The sequence below is a fragment of the Gekko japonicus genome, unplaced genomic scaffold, assembly GCF_001447785.1.
Source record: "Gekko japonicus isolate JY-2015 unplaced genomic scaffold, Gekko_japonicus_V1.1 scaffold2574, whole genome shotgun sequence".
Classification (NCBI taxonomy): domain Eukaryota; kingdom Metazoa; phylum Chordata; class Lepidosauria; order Squamata; family Gekkonidae; genus Gekko; species Gekko japonicus.
Window position 1 is genome coordinate 128,379 of NW_015171579.1, and position 26,715 is coordinate 155,093.

The 26,715-nt window shown below is 46.0% G+C and overlaps 1 protein-coding gene across 1 annotated transcript in view; it reads left to right on the top strand.

The window, feature by feature from the left end:
• Positions 1-26,715, top strand: part of KIF16B (kinesin family member 16B) — a gene marked incomplete at its 5' end in the record, with an annotated part of 222,113 nt that overhangs the window by 128,171 nt on the left and 67,227 nt on the right. The window contains 3 exons of the mRNA XM_015419818.1: positions 1,054-1,104; positions 21,626-21,748; positions 24,763-24,852. Coding sequence (XP_015275304.1) covers positions 1,054-1,104; positions 21,626-21,748; positions 24,763-24,852 — 264 coding nt within the window. The remainder of the gene's footprint in view (positions 1-1,053; positions 1,105-21,625; positions 21,749-24,762; positions 24,853-26,715) is intronic.

A 26,715-nucleotide genomic window follows, 5' to 3' on the forward strand; every position in this document is an offset into this window, starting at 1 on the left:
GGGGAATGCTGATCTTCTGCAAATGCCTGGATCAGATTTCGGAATCCAGATGATCATTTCAGAAGATTCGCCGTATTGGTCTGCAGTAGAACAGATGGATTTGGGTCCAGTGGCACCTTAGAGAGCAACAAGAGTCAGAGTTGCCTCCCTCAGATACAGTCGGGGCTATTTTGGGGCAGGAACGCACAGGAACGGAGTTCTGGCTGGCTCCTGAGTTGGCCACGCCCAGCAGGAACTCATTAGCATGCTAGGCCACACCCCCCAGCAGAAACAGAAACTCATCAGGATTGGCTACATTAGGGGTGTGTGGCCTAACATGCAAAGGAGTTCCTGCTACAAAAAAAAGGCCCTGGGTTTTGACAACAAACAGGGTAAACAGAATAAGAAGCAAAAGGTGGGTGTGGCTGGATGACCACACTTCTGGTGACGTGGGTGTGGCCTAATGTGCTAATGAGTGGTGCTGTCAGGGGTGTGGCCCAATATGCTAATGAGTTTCTGCTATTGGGTGTGGCCTATTATGCTAATGAGTTCCCGCTGTGCTTTTTCTACCAAAAAAGACCTGGATCATACAGTTATCTGAGGAAGGGAACTTTGGCGCTCAAAAGATTACACCCTGAAAATGTCGTTGGTCACGAAGACGCTACTAGACTAGAATCCAGAAGTCCGCAGCTGTAACTTCAGAGGAGTGATCCAGGCACTGAGAGAACCGTCTGTTCAGTGCCCAGATCAGAAATTTGTTGAGGCGCCTAGATCATTTCTGAGGTGAAGAACCATCTCTGTGTCTTGAGACTCGAACTTGATTTTTCTGCTCATTGGAAGTCACTTGGGGTGGAGATTCTTTTATTGGATGTCGGGGGGGGGGAATCCCCCCCGCCACATCCAACTATTTGAATTTGAACCAATTTAGTGCCAGTTGGGACGATAATTGGCTCCATTTCCAGTATCCCGGCTGGATTAGACTACTTGTTGTCACAGATGGCTCTGTTCTATTCCCCCCCCCCCTTCCCTTTCAGAATAAGACCTTATGAACTGTGTCTTGTCTTTGCTTTCCAGGATAACGAGAAGTTTCAGAACGGTGCCGTTCAGCGCAAGCTGAAGTATGAGGTAAGTTATAGCCTGTCAGCTCGAAGAACGGCTAATTTTAAATCATGGCATGCTCTTTAATGAATTTTTTTCTTTTTTAAGTTTCTGCAGCGTAATTAGAATTCTGTATTCCAGCAAGATTAATGGTGAGCGGGAAAAAGGATTGAAATTAAAGTTTCTGCTCTGGGAAAGCTTTGGGGTTTAGATGAGTTGACTGGTGGCGATGGTGCTAATCGTTCATTTAATGGCTTTTTGCCTCAACAGTATCCCTTTCAAAGATCAGTAAAGTAGACACAATATGTCTATGAGTAAGTACTTCATTCTCATCCTTCTACATAGAAATGTGTCCAAATTTCAGTTGTCAGAGAAGATACGCTCTTCTATCGGTATAGTGTAAAACCAATCAGCTTGGATGAATTAAGTTCAAATCTTTCAGCATTTAGGACAAAGGTATAGTATGCAAACTGTTGCACGTCTTCAGTTGTCTGTTTTTTGACAGATTCATTTGCGTCGTTCTGTTCCCAAGAGGAAATAAAAAGATTCATTTTTTTTATAACCCGCCTTTCTCCACAATGGGGACCCAAAGGGCTCACATCATTTTCCTCTTCTCTGTTTTATCTTCACAACAATTTGGTGAGGTAGGCTAGGCCAAGAGCATGTGACTGGCCCAAGGTCACCCAGCGAGCTTCCATGGCACAATGGGGATTCGAACCTGGGTTTCCCGGATCCTAGTCTGACACATCAACTACTGCATCTAGCTGGCTGGTTTCTTCTGGTGAAAAAGGAGCCTCCTTTGACTGCCAAAAAAACTCCGGGGACCAGGGGCCCTCCATAAGAACATAAGAGAAGCCAATGTTGGATCTGGCCAATGGCCCATCCAGTCCAACACTCTGTGTCACAGAGTGGCCAAAAATACCAGGTGCCATCAGGAGGTCCAGCAGTGGGGTCAGGACACTAGAAGCCCTCCCATTATTGCCCCCCCAAGCACCAAGAATATAGAGCATCCCTTGCCCCCAGACTGAGAGTTTCTATCTATACCTTGTGGCTAATAGCCACTGATGGACCTCTGCTCCAGATGTTTCTCCAATTCCCTCTTGAAGCCGTCCATGCTGGTAGCCGCCGCCACCTCCTGTGGCAGTGAGTTCCATGTGTGAATCACTCATTGGATGAAGAAGGACTTCCTTTGATCTGTATCACTGAGAAGGGGAAGTGGTTAAGACTGTGTGGAAAAGATAGTGGGATCTAGCCCCATGTTTAAATAAAAAACTTTTTTCTGTGAGTTCTGATTATCATTTTTTAAAAGTTTGCTTTGAGGAAAGAATTGGGTTAGAGGAGTCAGTCTCCATTTGGACGAACAGCAGGAGTATTTTTTTTTTCCACCATTGACTTAGGAATGTAAATTAATCCTCCAGAACTTAATCAAGTGAAATGGATACTGTTCTAAAGGCAATTTGATGGCCGACGAAAATTATGGCTTCTCTTCTCTTCTCGAATCAGAACTGATCTCATTAAATCGAATTTGTTTTCACTGCTTTTTAATTCAGCGTCGCGCAGCACAACTTAAATCAATGCCTAAAGATTGAATCAGAAAGGGGTTTTTGGGGGGTTTTTGGTAAGCAAACAAAGGCACCTTGTAACTTTTTTACATTTTAAACAGAAAAGACAGCTTTGGTTGCCTCTTTATGGCTTTCGCGCTCTATCTAATGAGGACATCCAATGCTGTAACCTGATTGGCGAAGATACAAGAATAGCAGGCTTCAATGAGCAGGACAAAAGCCCGGGCACATTCAATCCTAATTGGGGAAGAATCCTCCCGTTCTGTATGGCTCAAGGAGATTCGTATAAAAGGAGGCAATTAGGATGGGAATACATTGGCTGGCTGCGCAGGAATGAATGTGACTTGACTCAACCCGGAACGGTTAACAGGAAGAAAAGTTGTTCAAAGCGTTTCACAGAATCTCCTCTTCAGATTCGGGACGGAGGTGGAACGATTCACTCGTCAGAGGGGCAGCTGGTAGTCCCTCATTCTGGAGGCCCAAGCCCACAAGTTTCTCCCTGGAAAACCAAGAGCTCGATAACGAAATCCGATTCCTTCCATGTCCACAATATGCCTGCCTCGGAACCGTCCGCCTCTGTGAAATATCAGGGTGGCTTTTGGTTTTTTCTCTCTCGTGGAGAACAGAGCGACCCAATTGCCCAAGCCTGTGCGGAAGCATCCAGCCAGTGTGAAAGCGTCGCGGGCGCCCCCCAAAGCCACCCCCCAGTGTCCGATATGCGGACGCAGCCCACTTACGACCTGGGCCATCTATTCAGCAAATTTGCCAGTGTTTACCGAGATACCAGCTCCCGAATTAAAGGCGGCCGGGTCTTCAGACACCTCCAAGATCTCGCCGGCTTCTGTGACAAAAACGAGACGTGTACTCAAGCGGTGTCATTAATTAAAAGCTTCCCGTTTCTGAAGAAAATGCAGCTAAATATGTTTGTGGGCGGGAGGGGGAGCAGCTCTCCTTCGATGGATGAGTTGGCTACCGATGGGTCAAACGATAGCCCAGGATGTCTCGTGCGGCATGAAGACACCATAGAATTCATGTATTCAGAAGCTGCGGTCGATGCGTGTGGAACAGTACACTCCGAACCATCGAGTCTCTATGGCAAACATGAAGACGGCAAAGCTAGCCTTGTGCCGAAGCGGAATTTTATGTACTTTTCGGACAGGTTTCTGCAATTGCAGCTGCGTCCTCTGGATGAATTACTGCACTATGTCAGCTGTGTCTTGCCCGAAATGTATGTCAAGCCTGAAGAGTTAAGAGGCGTATATTGGATCGCTGTGGGAAACTGTGAAAACCCTGTGCCCAAGGCGGCCTGTTTGTTCTTACTTTGTTCGGCTGTCTACGCCATTGTTCCGTCAGCCAGCCCCCTGAAGAGCGGTCAAGACTCTCTGGAAATATTTCTCATTTTCCCCGTCACCGCATTAAGAGAACTCCAAATAGGGTACGGTGGGCAGAGCGTTCGCCTTTTGAGTTCTAGTGAAGATAATGCAATGACAATATTTACCTTCGACCGGTCTTTCACACAAAGGCTATGCCTGGACATACTCAGCACTGTGGTTTCGTTCTCAGATTACGCTTGCTTAGATCACAAGCTCCTCAAAGGAGATCTGTTGCAACTTTCCCTGGACTGGACTTCAAAAGTCTCTGACTTAGTTTTGGACAATGGTGTCCGGCTGACATGTAATTTCGAGGGCCGTCTAGCCGATCTAGTTTACTTGCTCCATGAAAATATGGGAACCGGCAAACCCCCTTTAGGAGATGTTCAGGTAGTGCTCTATACGACTGTGAAACTAGAGGGCAAATTCCGATCACTCGTCCTTACTAATACTCACATAGGCCTTGTAGAAGATGATAGTATGTTCTACCCAACTAGATCTTTGCTTTGTGCACCTGAGCATTTCAGCAGAATCCAGCTGCATGGTTTGAGTGAACTCCGGTGTCTGGTTATCCCTGAGAAAACGAATCCAACGGAAATCGAGCTTGTCTTTTCAAACACCGTTAAGGAAAGCTGTGATTCAGACAGCAGTTTGTCTTGTGCTTTTCAAAATACTAAACCAAGCTCTGTCATATCCTTCAGTCATGCCACCCCAAATGCCCCGTCCTGTATCTGGAAACTGACTTTCAGTTCGGATGAAGATGCCTTTAGGTTAATGGTGCATTTGATGGGTCGGTAAACCAAGGTGTTCTTTAGATTTCAACCACGGAATAGCTAGTCTGAGGACGTAATCTTGCACTCCAACAGGGGGGGGGGGAATCATGTAAACAAACCAAATCAGTGTGTGTATTTCTAAAAACATCTCTAGGTTGTGGTGTTTCCTAGAACTTTAGGAGCGAGATTGCACGCAAGGGAAGATAGATATGCAAAAAAAGCTACCTCCTGGTTGTTTCACCATATCCAAAATGCGGTGGGGGTCAAGTCGTGGCCGATTTATGGCGACCCAGTAGGGTTTTCAAGGCAAGAGATGAACACAGGTGGTTTGCGCCTGCCTCTGCCTAGCAACCCTGGACTTCCTTGGTGGTCTCCCATCCAAATACTAACCAGTTGGATAGCCCACATTAGCCCAATCCTGTCAGATCTTGGAAGTTTAACAATGTCAGCCTTGGGTAGTATTTGGAAGGGCAACCTCCAATGAATACCAGGGTTGTGATGCAAAGGCAGGCAATGGCAAACCACCTCTGAAATGTCTGTTGCCCAAAAAAACAAGTCTAGGTCGCCATCTAGCGGTGCATAACGCTAAAGGAGCTAGAACCTTTGGCTGCCAGACAATCTTTGGATCTCCTGGCTATCCCACACACAATGCCATACAATTAAAAAAGAAAACAAAAACTAGCCAAGGATGACCTGACTTAGTCTGATGAGATCGGGCTAGGGTGGTCCTTCCGGGTCGGGGATCGAAAACGTACTTAAGAGTTATTCCCACTAAGCATCATTTTCAAACTTTGTCCATTTTCAAGGGGGAAGGGCAGGGAGTCAGAGCCTCATAATCTCAAAACATTGAGTAGCCCTCTCAGGCATGCAGCTGCTTTGGAGCATAAGAGTGTGGGAACCGAGTCCTTCTTCACCCAAAGAGTGATGAACACATGGAATTCACTGCCACAGGAAGTGGTGGTGGCTACAGGCATGGACGGCTTCAAAAGGGAATTAGATAAGCATCTGGAGCAGAGGTCCATCAGTGGCTATTAGCCACAAGGTATAGATAGGGACTCTGGGGCAAGTGATGCTCTGTCATCTTGGTGCTTGGGGGGGGGGTCAACAGTGGGAGGGCTTCTAATGTCCTGGCCCCACTGCTGGACCTCCTGATGGCACTGGTATTTCTGGCCCCTGTGTGATACAGAGTGTTGGACTGGATGGGCCGTTGGCCTGATCCAACATTGGCGTCTCTTATGTTCTTATGTTACACTTTGTGTGTGGCGTGTGCTTTCATGCATGCAGGGCCGGCGTCAGCATAGCCTGAGATGAGGCGGCAGCCGGGACTCATCGTATTTGGTGGGGCCCAATGCTGCTGACTCCCTACTCACACATCTCCTCCAATGGCTGCACTCACGTCCTTCCACGATATGCTTGTGAGTGGTTTGTCACCAATGCTGGGTGACCTTGGGCCAGTCCCGGTTCTCTCAGAGCTCTCTCAGCCCCACCTGCCGCACAAGGGGCTTGTGGTGGGGAGAGGAAGGGAAGGCGATTGTAGTGTAGTGGTTAAGAGCCAGCACGGCGGCGTGGTTAAGAGCGGCAGAGTCTAATCTGGAGAACCGGGTTTGGTTCCCCCACTCCTCCTCCACGTGAACCCCGATGAGTGACCTTGGGCCAATCACAGTTCTCTCAGCGCTCTCTCAGCCCCACCTGCCTCACAAAGGGGCCTGTTGTGGGAAGACAAAGGGAAAGTGATCGTAAGCCACTTTGAGACACATGAGGCCCGCTGGGTGACCTTGGGCCAGTCGAAATTCTCTCAGGACTCTCTCAGCGCCGCTTGCCTCACAAGGGGCCTGTTGTGGGGAGAGGAAGGAAAGACGATTGTTAGCTGCTTGGAAACACGTGAGATCTGCTGGGTGACCTTTGGCCAGTCCCAGTTCTCTCAGAGCTCTCTCAGAGCTCCACCTGCCTCACAAGGGGCCTGTTGTGGGGAGAGGAAGGGAAGGCGATTGTAAGCCACTTAGAGACTCCTTAAGGTAGAGAAAGGTAAAGGTTCCCTTGCTCGAAAGCCAGTCGAATCCGACTCTAGGGTTCCGGTGCTCATCTCCGTTTCAAAGCCGAAGAGCCAGCGCTGCCCGAAGACGTTTCCGTGGTCATGTGGCCGGCATGACTAAATGCCGAGGCGCACGGAACGCTGTTACCTTCCCACCGAAGCGGTACCTATTTAGCTCCTTGCAATTTCTTGCTTTCGAACTGCTAGGTTGGCAGGAGCTGGGACTAGAGACGGGAGCTCACTCCGTCATGCAGGAACCCAGGTCTTGAACTGCTGAACTGCCGACCTTCCACAGCCTGCAGTTCAGCGTCTTAACCACTTGAGCCACTGAAGCTCCTTTTAAAGTAGAGAAAAGCGGGGTATAAAAACCTTCTCTTCTTCTGTGCTCCCAGCTGCACATGCCACCCAGCTCTGCTGGGTAAGGGTATGTGGGCAAGGCACAAAGCGTCAGCATTCCTGAATTTGAGTTTATTCAGAGTTCAGAACAATAAACTCCCCTGGTCTGAATAGGAACATCGGATTCTTATCTCACTACAGATGCTGATTTTCTGCCACCAAGCATTCCCCCTCTGCTTCTAATTAAGCTGATGACAGTGCACATTGTACCTCTGCATCCCGAGTTCCTTCTTTGCAACACCCCTCCCCCCCTTCTAATTGAGATATAAGGACTCAGAGATCTCTGTTCCAACTTGTATCTGATGAAGGGAGCGTTGACCCTCAAAAGCCTATACCCCCAAAATCTTGTTGGCCTTTCTGGTGATACTGAACTTGAATCGGCCATTCTTGGTGGCCCTCCTAGCTTCACCGCAGGGTTGCCATTCCCCCGGCAGCGCCAGGGAACCCCTCCGGATTTTCGGGGCTTCAGCCCACTGCCAGCCAGCTGGCTGGCAGGAGAAGCCCCACCCCCAAACAGGGACATCGCCATGCAACATCCCTTACATGATAATGTCACCTGGAAGTGACATCATCACACTGGGGGTGTCGCATGGGGGATGGTCTGGTATTTGGCCAAACTCTGTGGTTTTGGGACTGGAAAAAACCATAGAGTCTGCCCAAATACCAGAGCACCCCCCCCCCATGTGACGAGGACACTTCTGGATGACATCATCGCATCGGGGATGTCGCGTGACGTCCACCCCCATCCCCAAAATGCCCCCCGAAATTCCCCGTTCCGGTCCCCTGGAAACCCTACTTCACCCACCACCCAGCATCATTGGAGAAAGGGTGTGCAGGCAGCGTGGCCAGCTGTGACTGAAAGCGGTAGGAGAATTTATGAGCTGTCAGAGGAAGGATGCACCGGCAGGTGGGGGCACGTGGATTGGCAGACAGGCCAGAAGCGGGACTTCGTGGTGGGCATGGGGGAGGCAGTTACTCTTTGCGCAGGGGCCCCAGAACATGGAACCAGCCAGGGGTCATTTCGTAGAAAAAGAGGTGCAGGAGCTCATTAGCATAACTCATTAGCGTAACTCGTTTGCATATGCCACACCCCCTGACCTCACCGGAAGTGTGTCAGAAGGCAACACCCACCGCTCAGGCTCCACTGGACTCTTTTGGACTGCTAGCTATGGGGGGGGGATGTGCAGATCTGTCCTCACAGAGGAGGGAGAGCTTGTACCTGAATAAAACTTGGTCTTAAAGGTGCCACTGGACTGTTTTGGGCCGGGGGGGAGCTCTGCAACTTACCTGGCTGCTTCTTGCTCTGACTGAGGGCAGCTGGGAGCAGGGGGTGGGGCTTGTTGCATGTTCCCGCCCACTGTTGGCTCTTTACTGCCGGAGCTCTGCTCCTGTGTGCTCCTGCAGGCATTGACCCCTGGAACCAGCCCCTGCATACATGAATTTCAGAAGGATACGAAGACCTAACAATGCAGCCCTTTTGGTGCAGGGATGGGGAAGGAAGAGATAATAGCAACAGGTTCTGCCTTGCAATTAAAGGCATCTAATATATATTTTAAAAAACTCATGTGAGCAATGCTCCCTCTAAGCTGTGGAGCCTTGTGAGCAAATATTCTACTTTGTGAGCTACTGGCATTAAAGGTGTGAGCGAATGATTTGGCTGCTGCATAAATTAATTTGCTCTGGAGCCATCCCTTCCTGAGCGAAGACAAAAATGTGTGAGCTCACGCTAATTCAGCTTAGAAGAGAAGAAGAAGAAGAAGAGACTGGATTTATACCCCGCCCTTCACTACCCAAAGGTGTCTCAGAGCGGCTGACAAACTCCTTCCTCTTCCCCTCCCCACTACAGACACCCTGGGAGGCAGGTGGGGCTGAGAGAGCTCTTGACAGAAACGGCTCTTTTTCAAGAACAGCTCTTATCAGAACTACGGCTTGCCCAAGGTCATCCAGCAGCTGCAAGTGGAGGACTGTGTAATCAAACCTGGTTCTCCCAGATTAGAGTCCGCGCACTTAACCACTACACCAAACATGCTTTTCTCCTTGAAGCTATAAGGACAATACAAACGGAGCCTTCTTTATTGCTCAAATGGAAATAAACAGTCTCTGTGGGCTCAAAGGCTCCAATTAGAGACTTACAGAGCTCAACGGGACAAGGTTGGATAACGCCAACCACCTTTCAGTTCCCTCATGCAGACATAGCCCACAGATTCCTGACCACAGTCTGCCACAAATGGACAAAAGGACCCCATTAACCGAAATGAACATCCTGTTGGCAGAATAATTGACCCAGCAATGGTGCACAGCCTGATTAAAGAGTAGATAAAGGTTTGTTTAGGAAGTAACATACTTGATAAGAACGAGGAGAGACAGAAGAAGATGAAGAAGAGGAGGAGGAGGAGGAGGAGGAGACTGTTTTTATACCCTGCCCTTCACTACCCAAAGGTGTCTCAGAGCGGCTTACAAACTCCTTTCCCTTCCCCTCCCCACAACAGACACCCTGTGAGGTAGGTGGGGCTGAGCGAGCTCTTGATAGAAACGGCTCTTTTTTTCAAGAACAGCTCTTATCAGAACTACGGCTTGCCCAAGGTCATCCAGCCAGGAGCAAGTGGAGGAATGAGGAAATCAAACCCAGTTCTTCCAGATTAGAGTCCCCGCACTTAACCACTACACCAAACTGGCTTAGAGGGAATACTGCTCACAATCAAGAACTCGTGGGCAGACCATGAAATTACTAAGCAGTCGCGTTAGAACAGATAAAAGGAAGTCCTGCTTCACCCAAAGAGTGATTAACACATGGAATTCACTGCCACATGAGGTGATGGCGGCTTCAAGCATGGACGGCTTCAAGAGGGAGTTAGATAAGCATATGGAGCAGAGGTCCGTCAGTGGCTCTTAGCCACAAGGTATAGATAGGGGCTCTGGGGCAAGTGATGCTCTGTCTTCTTGGTGCTTGGGGGGGGGGTCAACAGTGGGAGGGCTTCTAGTGTCCTGGCCCCACTGGTGGACCTCCTGATGGCACTGGTATTTCTGGCCACTGTGTGACACCGAGTGTTGGACTGGATGGGCCACTGGCCTGATGCAACACTGGCTTCTCTCATGTTCTTAGGTTCCCTGCCGCCTCCATCCAGAGCAGCTGAACACTCCTCCCCGCCCGCCCCCCTGATCCTTGGTCATTTTTTGGTTATCACTTTATTTTTAACTTTTGCAATTTAATCATAAACAAGTCCACATGAACATTCCTTGAAAAAATACAATAACGTTTTCTCTTCTTAACAGCTATCAAAAAACAATTTACAAAAAATACAAAGTCAACATATTTATCCTCCGTCCTTTTTAAGCACGTCACCGCTGGTTGTGTGTTGCCAAACAGTCCTTCCCAGAGTCATGTGAGAATCTCATCAGAGTTCAGGAAGCCCCGCTGGGCACGTGCAGTTGGCTCTGTTGTTTTCTAAAAGCTGCCTTGGGGGGGGGGGGGCGAGAGGCGTCTTGACCAGTGTTCCCTCTAAGCTGAGTCAGTGTGAGCCAGCTCACAGGTTTTTAGCCTCTTGCTCCCACTTTTTTGTCTCAGCTCAGGAAGGAGCAAACTAATTTATGCAGGAGCCAAACATTGTTCCCTCTAGCTGAGTCAGTGTGAGCCAGCTCACAGGTTTTTAGCCTCTTGCTCCCACTTTTTTGTCTCAGCTCAGGAAGGAGCAAACTAATTTATGCAGGAGCCAAACATTGTTCCCTCTAGCTGAGTCAGTGTCAGCTAGCTCACAGGTTTTTAGCCTCTTGCTCCTACTTTTTTGTCTCAGCTCAGGAAGGAGCAAACTAATTTATGCAGGAGCCAAACATTGTTCCCTCTAAGCTGAGTTAGTGTGAGCCAGCTCACAGTTTTTTAGCCTCCGGCTCACATATGTTTTGTCTTAGCTCAGGAAGGAGGGCTCCAGAGCAAACTAATTGATGCAATAGCCAAATCGCTCGCTCACAACTTTAATGCCTGTAGCTCACAAGGTAGATTTTTTGCTCACGAGACTCCACAGCTTAGAGGGAACATTGGAGCCAAATCGCTCACTCACACCTTGATTGCCAGCAGCTCACAAAGCAGAATTTTTGCTCGCAAGGCTCCACAGCTTAGAGGGAGCATTGGTGTTGGCTGATCCAGCTCCTGGGTAAGGGTAGCAGCGAGGGAAAGCGAGGGGGTGGAGGCTGCTGCCCCCATAGTCCACCTCCTTGGACCACCGCCTGATCTCACTTCGTCATGGAGCTAGCTAGCTTCGAGTACCGGCATCTTTCTCTCCACTTCCCCACAGAGACCTTTCTTTTGGAAGCAGCAGCAGCAGCGGTCTGTGGGTATGCTTATTATCCAGTCATTGTCTTCTCTTCTTGAATAAAATCCTTGCCTTTTTGCTGGTACATGAAATTCAGTTCCAGTCCCTTGGGTACTTTTTTCTCTTCTTCCTTATTCCCTGAGATGCTTTGCGCATCTTTTGAAATCAACAAGAAAAGCTTGATTTCATGCGGAATCCATGGCGAATCCTTACGTATATAAAGGAGCAGTTGGAGTCTCAGAGCGGCTTACAAACTCCTTTCCTTTCCCCTCCCCACAACAGACACCCTGTGAGGTAGGTGGGGCTGAGAGAACTCTTGACAGAAACTGCTCTTTTCAAGAACAGCTCCAAGAGAACTGCGGCTTGCCCAAGGTCATCCAGCCAGGTGCAAGTGGAGGAGTGGGGGAATCAAACCCGGTTCTCCCAGATTAGAGTCCGCGCACTTCACCATGGCACCAAACTGGGAAAAAACGTACGAAACAATTGTGTGTTGCCATCCGTAAGACAGATCCAGGTGGTCAGCCGTGTTGGTCTAAAGCAGTAGCACAAACTTAGAGTCCAGTGAGCACCTTTAAGGCCAACAAAGGTTTATTCAAGGTGTGAGCTGTCATGTGCAAAAAAAAAAAAGTGTGGAAAAGTGTGCACGCACAGGAAAGCTCATACCTTGAATAAACCTTTGTTGGACTTAAAGGTGCCCACTGGACTCTTAACTTTGCTCCATTAATAAGACAATGCATCAAAAGTGTATCATAAATAGTCAGGAACGCAGTGTGGGCATTGGGGTGGCTAAGCCGAGCCCTCCAACCAGTGATTGGGGTAGGAACATGGAGGGGTGGTGGCATCACAAGTGTGATGGGAAACCCAGAAGCAATGGTCGTTAGCTTTAGAAATAGCTGGAAACTCTATGGTAAAAGCATGTCACAAAAGCAGTGTGCACTTAAGAACATAAGAGAAGTCAACGATGGATCAGGCCAATGGCCCATCCGGTCCAACACTCTGTGTCACACAGTAGCCAAAAATACCAGCGGCCATCAGGAGGTCCAGCAGTGAGGCCAGGAGACTAGAAGCCCTCCCACTGCTGCCCCCCCCCAAGCACCAAGAGTACAGAGCATCACTTGCCCCAGACCGAGAGTTCCTATCTATACCTTAAGGACCTAAGAACATAAGAGAAGCCAATGTTGGATCAGACCAGTGGTCCATCCAGTCCAACACTCTGTGTCACACAGTGTCCAAAAATACCAGGTGCCATCAGTAGGTCCAGCAGTGGGGCCAGGACACTAGAAGCCCTCCCACTGTTGCCCCCCCCCCAAGCACCAAGAATAGAGAGCATCCCTTGCCAGCAAACCTCTGATGCCCAATCCTGTTTCCCAGTTAGGGTAGGAGACCCAGGACCTTGAGTTTTTGTTGAACGCCACAGGTTGGAGAGGCAGTGTGAGAGAAGAATAGAAACTGGTGACAGCATGGACACGATGATGTCACATATGGGGAGAACCCAGAAGCGCCCGTGATCACTTCCAGGTTTTCCCCAGAAGTGACATCAGGGGGAGCTGGGCGGGGCATATCCGCCACCCCAACTGGGGAAATGGCCTCCCTGATGAGTTTCTGCAAAATGGTAGCCAAAACCTTCGTCCATGACAGTCTGTCTCCTCTTACTTTGCGCCGCCCTTAGATCTCTCCCATCATGCGAAAGAAAGAGATAGAAGTTAGGAAAGTATACAAAATCAAGACATGAGCCAGCACTCCAGAGCTGGGAAGATTTGTTTTTCATTAAGGCAACCTTCCCGTTTTTAGAGGTTCGTGAATCTCAAAGTGAAAGTGCAGAATGTGAACTAGTAGATCTTTTAGACCTGGGTTGGGATCCAGACATGCCCTTGTGCGAGTGTGTGACTTGTGCCAAGACGGGGAGGAGACCCACATTGAATTCGCCTTCCCAAGGACCCCTGAACGTTCAGGGCCAGCTTTTAAGGGGCTATATTGGGAAAGGAGAGGTGGGGAAGCTCTGTTGCTCGAGCAGAAATCTGCTCCCAGTCCTTAAAATCCAGCCCAATGATTTGGATTACAAAACTAAATGTGTGTTATGCCAGTGTGCTGTTTATTTGTTTAAATAAAGTTTTGTCTGGGGTAACTCATTTTTTTCGCCTACCGTTACTGTGTTGCGTATAGTCCAATCCTGTAAACCAGGGGTGTCAAACATGTGGCCCGGGGGCCAGATCAGGCCCTCTTAGGGCTTCTATAAAGCCCGCAGTGGAACTGGCTGTCTTCTGCTGCTGCTTCCAGTTCTGCTGCTGCTGCTGCGTCATCGTAGGTTTGTAGCTTACAGATACACACCTGAACAGCATACTCAAGTTTGCAACAGCACTAACATTTTGATGTAATAATTCAGAGTAAGAGGGGTCAGTTATCAGACATTGTTAAATAAACAAAATATTGCAAGAGTGCTCATGTTTTAAGCATGTTTTTATTTTAAATAAAAAAAAGAATACCAAATGAGTTCGACACCCCTGCTGTAAATGTTTACTTAGAAGGAAGTCTACTGAGTTCTTAGATCTTCTTCCAGATAAGTTCGTCCAGGATTGTAGCCCTATTCTGTAGTTAGTACTGAGGTGGACTGAATATCCGTGTTTACTATTGCTTCTTGCTTGCATTAACTTGAATCCTGCACTCCATGGGTCGTTCCCTTCTCACGTGCAGGGAATTCGCAGCTCCTTCTTCCAGTGGTCACCCCACCACAACCACCCCAAAGCCCAGTACAGAGTGCCACCCGGTAAGGTATAAGGTGTTTCTGTTAAAAGGAGAGATCCTTCCCTTCATGTCCATGTAGAATAATTTTCCACTTGCACACCCTCAATGCATGAATCCCAACAATTTATATGAGTGTCCATTGTCCAAACTTTTATCTCAAAAGTGTTCAATGCTATCTTAATTTCCTTTTGCCATGTCAGTGTGTGTGAGTTAATTGGGGGGAGGGGACTGGAAAGGTCATCTATTGGAAAGGTCTTCTAACAGTCTTCTCCCTCAGTGGCCAACTGAATAGTTGAGGAGACCACACAGCGTAGCATCCAGACAATAATAAAAGAACATGAAAGACACTGCAGACTGGGCCAACCTGAAAAATCAGCAGTGGCTGAACATAGCCTAACTCAAACAGGACACAGTATCTTATTCCAAGACACTGAAAGGCCGGACAACACATCCAATTACTGTATCAGATTACACAGGGAAGCCACTGAAATTCATAAACATAAACACAGTTTGAACAGGAAAGAAGAGAGTTTAGAAATAAATAGGGCATGGTTTCCTGTCCTGAAAAACACAAAATGCTCTACATCTTACAACAGCACTGCAGATAAGATTAGAATTTCAACAGCCCATCCATATGCAAAGAACCTCCTCAGGAAAGCTCCTCCATTAGCATGTTCATAGCCTGGGGAACTCCTACAAGATAATGACTCAGACGTACCCCACCTTCCTGAGCAGATATGAATTACCTGCCTACCATTTTTCTTCTCACCTTGACACAGAGCGTACTCTATCTTTCTGTGTTACAACTCTGAGGATGCCAGTCACAGCTACTGGCGAAACATCAGGCCGTATCCAGTTTGAAACCCTTACTACGTATCTTTCTGCTATAATTTATCCCTACAAGAATCAGCGGCTTGGGAGATCTCCTGTTGTTAGAGAGAGATCAGTCTTCCTTTAAAAACAAACAGGCCCATAAATATAACTTTGTTTGGCCAGTGACTGGCCTGCCATCTTATTGGAAGACATCATCATCTTCATCTTTTAGCAGTCATTTGACTGGTCAGCTTTCAGTGCTGCCAACTTCTATTCAGGTCACGTTTGTCAACTTTTCTGACCGTCAGCTAGATATCTTGTGGCATCAGAACTGCGAGAAGCACAAGATTTTGTTGCCTTAATAATATTTTATTTATATGGTATAACAACAGTTTACAGTAGCACATACTATTAGGAACCACGACCATAACGGCATAATTACAAACACACACAAGAGCAATAAAACCAAGCAGCTATTCAGTATGTAGCTATAACCTTCAAATTATCAGGAAGTGCCCTTTTAAGCTCACTGTGTCTTTCCATATATTCAAGAAAAGGGAACCAACGTTCCAAATAATCTGAGCGAAAGTCTGGATTCTCCACCAAGGAAATGACATCTGACAGGGGTCATTTCGTAGAAAAAGAGGTGCAGGAGCTCATTAGCATAACTTATTTGCATATGCCGCACCCCCTGACATCACTGGAAGTGTGTCAGAAGGCAACACCCACCACTCCACTGGACTGTTTTGGATTGCTAGCTATTGGGGGGGGGGAACATGCAGATCTGTCCTCGCAGAGGAGGGAGAGCCTGTACCTGAATAAAACTTGGTCTTAAAGGTGCCACTGGACTGTTTTGGGCTGGGGTGGGGGCCTCTGCAACTAACCTGGCTGCTTCTTGCTCTGACTGAGGGCTGCTGAGAGCAGGGGGTGGGGCTTGTGGCATGTGCCCACCCCCTGGGCTCTTTACTGCCGGAGCTCCGCTCCTGTGCGCTCCTGCAGGAAATGACCCCTGACATCTGATATTCTGTAATGTGTTGTCTGTCATATCATTGAAGTTCTTTCTAGTTCTTACAACCAACGTGTCGAGATCTCAGATGTCTATATCCTGACCTCAAAAGAAAGCACTGGCCTTTTATGCCAGATGTCCCAAAGAGGAACTCACAATACTTAGTTTCACTGCTGAAACTAAAACTGTGCTGTCCAGTTATTAGTGCATCATCAAATCCTTGAGTCTCTGCTCAAAACATAGCTAACCTATTCCATATCTTTCAACGGCAGGTGCCTTAGAGCTGCCCAACTGCTAATCCACAAATAAAATCCTATAGTACTCACATGCTCCTTGAGCTATTTTCTGGTCTGCTTACCGAAAGGCTGGTCAGAACTGAATCTGATGTTGTAAGACAGAACCTCTGTCCCTGATTGTGTTTGCCCAGGCCAGTTTGAGAAAACACACAAAAGCCGTCCTGTAGAGTTGTAAACCAAAAAAATAATTTATTAATTAATAAGGAAGAATACAGATTCAAGGGTTTTGGAACCCTGAATACCCAACAGATTCTTCAAATGTTACAATGGGTGAAATAGCATTTTATACTTCACATTACATCGGAGAAATAAAACAGAATTATTGGTTCCATCAAACATTGTCAAATTTCATCACCTATTTCCCGTTGGGTTAAGACCGGGGGGGGGGGGGTGTTGTGTTGTTCCCAGGCAGAGTTCTTCTTTTCCTAACAGAACAATACACTTTTCTTTTGGAAGCAATGAAGCTGCATGTTGTATCTATATAACTGATATGGTTACAGAGTGCTTACTGTTTTTCATTCTAGTTAGGTTAACTGACATCAGAAACATGCGCAGTTGTAGCTGGCCAGAACGAGCAAGGCCATGGGTAGCATAACTGTGTATCAGCATTTCAGACTTCTTCCCAGCCTGCATTCAAACAACAGTCACAAATGAACCAAAGTTAATACCTGAATACATCCATGATGTTAGAATCATCTGTATTTTGGAAGTGCTAAGCACACCTACTTAGTTAAACCTGTTAGGCAGTGGCAGAGTACAAAGTGGTTCATAAAATGTGAGTACAACAATGTCATGATGCAACCAGGGGCTGCTTTCTTTAAATATTTGAAAGGCAGTCATTTGGAGGAGGGCAAGGAGCTGTTGCAGTTGGCAGCGGAGGAGAGGACCCGAAGCAGCGGGTTTAAATTACATGCAGGAAGTTTTTTCCTGGATATCAGGAAAAACTGTTACACGGTCAGAGTGGTTCAAAGGTGGAATCAGCTGCCTAGAGAGGTGGTGAGCGCCCCTTCACTGACAGCTTTCAAGAAGAGGCTGGACGAACACTTGTCAGAGATTCTTTAGGCTGGTCCCGCATTGGGCAGGGGGTTGGATTAGGTGGTCTGCATGGCCCCTTCCGACTCTGTGATTTTATGATTCTTCTTGTGGCGACTAAGTTTCAAAGGCTGTGTCTCCTGGACTTTACACAATTAGAGGATTCACTCGCACAATAAATTCTCCCCCTTGGCATCCTTTCGTGTTCAACAACTGTATAAACAAGTCAGTGACATCTAATCCATAGAATGTTTGGAACATTATTAACAATGGACATTAGTGTTGAATAACAAAGAAGACGACGTGTTTTTTCAAGAATGGAGTGACTTTAAAATATATCTGAAAAAGAACTGGGATGTGAAACAAAACTTAATATGTTTAGATCAATATTAAGTCAAATGATGTTATCTTTAGATTGTAATGATAAGAAACTGATATTGTTGATGATATGAAGTAATTTGGTGCAGGGGTGGAAGCATTGTGGGAAGCCATTGGAGGGAGGGGAGGAACTGGGAATGGGGTAGACAATTGATAGAATGAAATGATTTAATCGTACATGTTGTATTCCTGAGAAAATAAAAATTTGTTTACCAAAAAAAAAAACAATGGACATTAGTGTCAGAACCCACAGCCAACAACGAAGTACACGCATTCAGGAATGGTTATACTTTTATTGCAGAGCTATAGATGCAGTAACATAGGCACTGTTAAGAATAGCGGCGGCCCCATGGGCATAATAGGATATAGGGTATTCGTATGCACCCACACACACACAGTACTGCCCAATTAGGCGGCCTCCCGCACGCGGGCTAAGGCTTAGAGACCGTTAGGTAGCTAAAGCTGAGAACGAACACTATCCAAGTCACCTAATGAAATCCCAGACACTACAACACTCTCCTGCACATCTGTATAGATAAGCGTTTCGGCACTCAGCAAAAAAAGCACAGAAAGGAATGCAATAGCAATTAACCTGAAAGGAAAGTAATAGCAATTAACCAGACACAGACCAACCTCCCCAACATTCATGGCAGCATAGCTGACAATTAGTCTAGAAAATTGATAAAGAACATAACTATGGATTGGTTTCAGCCAACTTTTTTGTTAAATCTTGCCCGTGTGCATATGCTTTCGAGCCAGAAGTTGCTTTCTCAGAGGACACAAGAGGCCACATTTTAGCAGCTCAACTAGAGACTTCTGTGAGCAGGATAAATGTCAAAACTTAAAATCCCATGGAGCCTTATCGAAAGAGTATTGTGAGTTCCTCTTGTGTTATTCTCTTCACTGGAGTAGAGAACTTACATGCTATTTCATGCACAGAAAGGCTGGGAAAATTGATGAACTATCTTTTATTGGCAATTTGTAGTAGAAAAACCATGTTGTTATTTTTCCTGCAGATTTCTTTTGGGATCCTTGGTCAAGAAGAGATCTAAATGTCTGAAGGCAAAATTCTTACTGATAGTAACCAACATTGCTCTGACAAAATGCTAACATCTTCTTATAGGCCAATCTCTATTTTAAATCATGATTTCAAAATTTTATCTACTATCTTGGCCCTTAGACTAAATAAAATAATCACTAATTATGTGCATGACGACCAAAGTGCAGATTTATGCCAGGCCGTACAATAGCAGACAGTATAAGAAAAACACTTAACATAATAAACCATTGTAAACAAAACAAAATAAATTCAATAATATTATCTACAGATGCCGAAAAGGCCTTCGACAGGGTGGAGCCTAAATACCTACAGGAACTACTTAAAGTTATGAATTTTGGTCCAATATTCCAACAAACAATCAGAGCATTTTATCTTTCCCCGTCCGCACAGATTTGTGTGAACCACTTTAGATCCGACGAAATTTATTTAACAAGGGGCACCAGACAAGGTTGCCCCCTCATTGGAAAAGTTTAATAAAAAATTATTTAAAAAAAAAAGGAAAAAAAAGAAAAAGTTTGCTGCCCTCAGGAATTAATCACTTCCTCCCAGGGGTCGTTTCGTAGAAAAAGAGCTAGGGGAACTCATTAGCATACCTCATTAGCATATGCCACACCCCCTGACATCACCGGAAGTGTGTCATGAGGCCACACCCCCTGCCATCACCGGAAGTGTGTCATAAGGCCACACCCGCCACTCAATTATTCTTAGTCTTAAAGGTTAGTCTTAAAGGTGTTATTTGTTAGTCTTAAAGGTGCTATTTGAACTCTTGGACTATTTTGCAGCAACAGACTAACACAGCTACCTCGGGGAAGCTCCTGGATGGGGCTGGGAGTCCTTGCGGAGGCCACGTGGAGTGGCCTCGGCCAGGCAGAGGGGGAGGATGCCAACTTACCCTCCTGCTTCTTCCTCCTTCTGCAACAGAATGAGGCTGGAAGAAGGGGGCAGCCGGAAGAAGGGGCGGGGCTTCATCGTGTGCCCCGCCCCCTGCACCTCACCCGGGGGAACTGCGATCCCCCGCGATCCCCCCCCGAAATGACCTCTGCTTCCTCCTATTAATATTAAACTAGAAATAGAAAGCAGAATATGAAATTGTGGCTCATTCTGGGGAGGTCAGCATGGTTGTTTAAAAATTAGCTGTGTAAAATAATCTTTGTGACTTTAGCTGAGAAAGCTAAACAGCAAAAGAAGCAAATGCCCAAAGTCTCTTTACAGTTCATTTTATGAAAATTTCTTCCCAACCCCCTTTTCTGTAATATCCAGCGGGTTGAAATACTAGCAATATGTTAATTGATGTTAATTAAGATGTAAAATTTATGGGAATTTTGAAGCCACCGGAGGGAGGGCAGTTTTTGCCTGCCCCCCAGGGAAAAAATTGAAATTCTGGTAAAAATTGAAATATATACAATAGTTACTGTCCCATCAAACCTAAACCAATGTTATTGCTTTTAACTACACAAAATGTATCATTTATAACTTACTTAGCATATAAAATTGCAGTATTTTACATATTTATGGGATTTAAAAGCTTAAATGCCAGTTTTCTAGAAACAGAATTGCAAATATACCCAATGCCTGTCAGAAAACCGCAAGTTGATGCACCGGATGCTACCTTAGGGCAATAAACTCCTTGTTACCTAGTTTGTGGGTATATGTGTCACAGTGGTTTGAAGGAGAGGTGAAACGGTCAACCACAAGGGAAAAGTCAAAAGGACAACAGAAGGCATGCAACAGTTGAGAACCCGTGAAGGCCCTACATACTCCTTTCATGAAGGTTATGTATCCTTCTAGGTGCAGAAATGCATCTTGAGTTTAAGAGCTGTATGTGTCTACGGCATACCCACCATGTCTTTAAAAGCATTTCACTCATTCCAAAAGAGAAAAGATTTCTTAAGAGGGGTGTTTTTTTTTCAGTACTTCCCCAAATTTCCAGTTCTTCTGTTGGCAAAATGGAAAGAAAGAAAAAACCCTTTGGGGAAAAAAATGGGCATTCACATTTCTAGATGATACAGTGAAAGTTAAGGTCCATTTTTTACAAAGTTGGTTCTTTTTCACAATCGTCCGGCTTCCGGCAAGTTTTGCCCAAAGTCTATTAGAAGATTGTTTTATTTGTGGTCATAAATGTTTGTGACTGTGTGTCCCACAACCTTAATTGAAGCTGTACTGTTTTTTATTGCATGTAGTTCCCTTGTGCTTAAAGGCTTCCGAAGAGTAAGCAACATTTTGCATTGGACCTCCTTGTTTTCCCCTCCATGCCTGAGGGAAATGTTGGGACTTCATTCATAAGAGGATTTGCCATATGCTTCCACATAAAAGTCATGTTTTTTTTTTTTAACCTAACACTTTGGGTGGTTTTCAAGTGGTTAAGACGCTGAACTGCAGGCTGTGGAAGGCCGGTAGTTCAGCAGTTCGAGACCCAAGTGTGCCGCATGACAGAGTGAGCTCCCGTCTCTAGTTCCAGCTCCTGCCAACCTAGCAGTTCGAAAGCAAGAGATTGCAAGTAGATAAATAGGTACCGCTTTGGTGGGAAGGTAACAGCATTCCGTGCGCCTTGGTGTTTAGTCATGCCGGCCACATGACCACGGAAACGTCTTTGGACAGCGCTGGCTCTTCAGCTTTGAAACGGAGATGAGCACCGCAACCCTAGAGTCGGACTCGACTGGCTTTCGAGCAAGGGAGCCTTTGCCTTTTTACCTATGAAAATATGTTTTGTCTTTGCAGAGTTTTGTTCATGTAGTGATTCAGGTTTTAATTTGTTTTTCCTGTTTGATATTCATTTGATAGCGAATGATCTGTCGCTCTGTTAAAACAAATCCAGATGACCTAAAGAATCCTATTAAAATTAGTATTCCACGCTATGTCCTTTGTGGGCAAGGAAAGGATGAACACTACGAATATGAAATAAAGGTAAGGTGTGTGGGGTTTAAGAAAAATAGCTACTTTTCCATTTTCATTTCTATGTATGGTGTTTACATTCATGTAAAGTTGTATGTCGCATAGTTTTAACAGGGAAGGGCCTTTCGTTAAAAGAGAATTTGCGGTCATAAAGATAATTCAAAATCTTGTTTTCCAACTTATGTTTGCTTCTTAAATCTATGTTAACATAAGAATGTAAGAACATCAGAAGAGCCCTGCAGGATCATGCCCGTGGTCCATCTAGTCCAACATCCCCATCTCACACAGTGGCCAACCAGTTCCTCTGGAAGGCCAACAACAGGGCATAGAGGCTGAGGCCTTTCCCTGATGTCAACAACATCAGAAGAGCCCTGCTGGGTCAGACCAGTGAAGGTCCATCTAGTCCAGCATCCTGTCTCACACAGCGGCCAGCCGTTTCCTCTGGAGGGCCAACAACAAGACAGAGAGGCCGAGGCCTTCATAAGAACATAAGGAAAGTCCTGTTGGATCAGACCAGTGGTCCATCTAGTCTGGGATCCCATCTCAAACATTGGCCAACCAGTTACTCTGGAGGTCCAACAACAGGTCATAGAGGATGAGACTTTCCCCTGATGTTGACTCCTGGTGGGGATTCAGTGGTTCTCTTTAGGCCCCATGGCTGGTAATAACTGATAAACCTCTCCTCCATGGATCTGTCCAATCCCCCTTTAAAGCTGTCTATGCTTGTGAGCACTGCTACATCTTCTCTCAGCGAATTCCACATTTTAATCATTCATTGTGTAAAAAAAGTATCCTTTGGTTAGTCTTGAATCTACCGTCCATCAACTAAATTGGATATCCTTGAGCTTTAGTATCTCGGAAGAAGGAGGGAAAGTTATCCCTATCCACTCTCTCTCTACCGCGTGCATAATTTTATGACACCTCTATCATGCACCCCCCCAGTCATTAGACAGAGTTCCAGGGTCTTCAGCCTCTACTCATAGAAAAGGTGCTCCAACCCCCTAATCATCTTGGTTACCCTCCTCTGTAATTTTTCCAACTTTGTTTTTTTTTTACTGTCCCGAAGGACAAGATTTTATTAATTTTCCAAACAAACAACACGACATATAACATCTATGAGGGTAAATATAAGAGCTTAACCATCGTAAACACTTCTGTGAAGACTTATACCATACATTGAGTTCCGTAGCTAAAGCTGCATTTTTGAAATTATAAACCAATGTTTACTGTCTTAAGAATATGATCAATAATTTTATTTTATTTATTTATTTTTCGTACTTATACCCCACCCTCCCCAATGGGCTCAGGGCGGCTCACAGAGGCAAGAACAGCTTGCCATGATAAAACAATATATAGTCATTCTGCTTCAGTCTGTTATATCTTTGTGATACCAGCCATAGAATCGTTTCCACGTCTGATCAAATGTGTAATTTGTAGATCCTTTCATCAATAGCGTCAGTTTATCACGCTAAAGTTAATTTTTCCAACTTTGCAATGCTTTTTCGAGATTTGGTGACCAGAACTGCACCGAGTTTCTCATACTTTGGGTCAGTGTCTCTGTGGGAGAAGTACATTGAAGACCAGCTGGATTGGGGCATTTCCTTATGACAGTAGATTATAAATATTTAAGGCTCAGATTTCCCGGTTTTAATGCCCATGATCACTGAGGGAGAAAAGCATAGTTGTACCTCTAGTCAGCTTTATCTGGAGGCGAAGTGGTGGGAAGGAAAGCTATAGGACCTTGGAAGGGGTGTGTGTGTGTGTATGAGAGAGAGAGAGAGAGAGAGAGAGAGAGAGAGAGAGAGAGAACGAACTAGATAGATAATATAGTACCTCTATACCCCAAAGAAGGAGCCGCGGTGGCTCAAGTGGTTAAGACGCTGAACTGCAGGTTGTGGAAGGTCTGTAGTTCAGCAGTTCGAGACCCGAGTTGCCGCATGACGGAGTGAGCTCCCGTCTCTCGTTCCAGCTCCTGCCAACCGAGCAATTCGAAAGCAAGAAATTGCAAATAGATAAATAGGTACCACTTCGGTGGGAAGGGAACAGCGTTCCATGCGCCTTGGTGTTTAGTCAAGCCGGCCGCATGACCACAGAAACATCTTCGGACAGCGCTGGCTCTTCGGCTTTGAAACTGAGATGAGCACCGCAACCCTAAAGTCGGACTTGACTGGCTTTCGAGCAAGGGAACCTTTACCTTATTTTATAGCCCAAAGAGTTTCCTAGGGTGTGATATGAGGTACAAGATCTAGTAAGCTTACAGGGTTTGATCTCATAGAACCTGAGAAACACAGGAAATTACTGTTAATTAATGTGCACAGGAAATTACTGTTAGAAGATTTTCCTGTTTACCCACTGAACCCCTGGTGTGGGTGCAGTTTTTTCTTGAAATCTGTTAACAGTGAATAAATTTACTTCCTGTGCTGGACTAGATGGACCCTTGGTCTGATCCAACAGGGCTCTTCTGATGTTCCTATGAAGACCTTGTCCTCTATGCCCTGCTGTTGGCCCTCCAGAGGAACTGGTTGGCCACTGTGAGAGACAGGATGCTGGACTAGATGGACCACAGGTCTGATCCAGCAGGTTTATTCTTACGTTCTTATACTCTTTCAGTGTACTGAGAATGCAGTGGGTTGTGTTTTCCTTTCGATGCATCCTGCTGCTAATAGTCTAACTGACAATGAAAGCTTATTTTTATCTTCCAGTCTAATTGGATACACTTAGCTATCATAAGCAATGTTCCCTCTAAGCTGTAGAGTCTTGTGAGCAAAAATTCTACTTTGTGAGCTACTAGCATTAAAGTTGTGAGCGAGCGATTTGGCTGCTGCATAAATTAGTTTGCTCTGGAGCCTTCCTTCCTGAGCTAAGACAAAAATGTGTGAGCTGGAGGCTAAAAAACTGTGAGCTAGCTCACACTAACTCAGCTTAGAGGGAACACTGATCATAAGCACCCATATAAATGTACTGATCTGAAACATGTATACTTACAACATTTATAGTGACATATTATCTCCCCCCCCCACCCCCAGATAACAGTCCTCGATGAGACATGGACGGTGTTCAGGCGATACAGTCGCTTTCGGGAAATGCATCAGAGGTTAAAATTAAAATACCCAGAGGTAAGTCACTGGTTATATCACGGCCAAGAGTCTTATTAATCTGTTTCCCCTTTTGCTTCTGTGTCGATTGCGGGAACCGGAGAGCTTTTCCGTTTGCTTTTCAGGAACACGCCATTATTGCATTTTCATGGCAAACAGCCCTTGCTGTGTCTAACAGCTTTATTATTATTATTGCTTTCTTGGGAGGAAGCCGGAGAGGGGTTTTGCTGCGCTATCTTTAGCAAGACGCAGCATGTCTGATTCATTATGAACTTTCTCACAGTTGGGGGCGGGGTTGTGTTTTGTTCTCTCTTTTTTTAACAGCGTCTTTCAAGGTACACAAGTTTTAAAATTTAGCCTTGTGTTTTTTTTTCTTGCTCTCTTCCGAGGTTTTTAAGTAGCAACTCTTTCTACTTTAACTCGACATTAATTGGATTTCCGATGTTTTGTTCTTGTCAGAGAGCACTCCGGTGCAGGGGATCACTGCGAGCTGTACTTTACAGTAAGTACAGTAGGGCTTATATGCCCTCGTGGGAGAGTTTCCAGGCAAGAATTTGCAGTCTTCCCCCCTCCCCCGAGAATCACGCCTTCTTGGACAAATAGGAACCTGGGCACCCGCGATTGTTCTGCGCCTAAGAAGCATCGTGCATTCAGATGAAAAATAGCTGCTTGGAGATTTTCCTAGCCTTTGTTTGACATTTTCTTCACAACCGTCACGAACGTAACTTTGGGGCGTTAGAGAATTATTGCCTGCTTAGGCCTAACTGAACTTGAACTAGTAATCCCTGGTAATTTTCCATCGGGGCTCTTTTGCACATGTTTTATTCACAGGCCGTCCTCTCATTCCCCCTTTTTATTTATATTTTTAATACTATTTTTAAGAGCTACATTCCCTTAAGCTCTGCGGTTGACTGGTTGTATCTTCGCAAATGTAGATGTCACGGTGTATATGGGAAAGGATTTCTTATGTGACACATCTTTAGACAAGCAAAAGGTCGCCAAAGGTCCCAGGTTCAATCCCCGGCATCTCCAGTTAAAAAGGAGCAGGCAGTAGGTGATGTGAAAGTCCTCGGTCTGAGACCCTGGAGAGCCACTGCCGGTCTGAGTAGACAATACATAAGAACCTAAGAGACGCCAATGTTGGATCAGGCCAACGGACCATCCACTCCAACACTCTGTGTCACACAGGGGCCAGAAATACCAGTGCCATCAGGAGGTCCACCAGTGGGGCCAGGACATTAGAAGCCCTCCCACTGTTGACCCCGCCCAAGCACCAAGAAGACAGAGCATCACTTGCCCCAGAGTCCCTATCTATACCTTGTGGCTCATAGCCACTGATGGACCTCTGTTCCATATGCTTATCTAATTCCCTTTTGAAGCCGTCCATGCTTGTAGCCGCCACCACCTCCTGTGGCAGTGAATTCCATGTTTTAATCACTCTTTGGGTGAAGGAGGACTTCCTTTTATCCGTTCTAACCCGACCGCTCATCAATACTGATCTTGATGGTCTGATTCAGTACAGGGCAAGCTTCAAATCTCTTCTTTGCTTTGAAGATAACTTTTAAAAAAAATCTAACCTCTGTGGTCTCAAGCTAAGAGGAATCCAGGTGCAGACTGTAGCTCTGGTCCCGATCTTGGCGTTGCATGCTGTTGCAAATGATACATCCAAAACAGCCCAATTTGGGCAACTCTTCCAGAAACAGACATAAAAACATGAGTCCATTGGCACCACGCTATGTGGTTGTCATAGTATCTTTACCTGTCTTCTGCTCTCATGGAGGAGTTGGTCTACTGTAGCCACTGTAGTGGGGAAAAGGGTCCGTTGAGCTGTTGCACAGATAAGCGTGCAGTGGTGTTTTTCAGCTCCTTCTCCCTCTTTGGCTA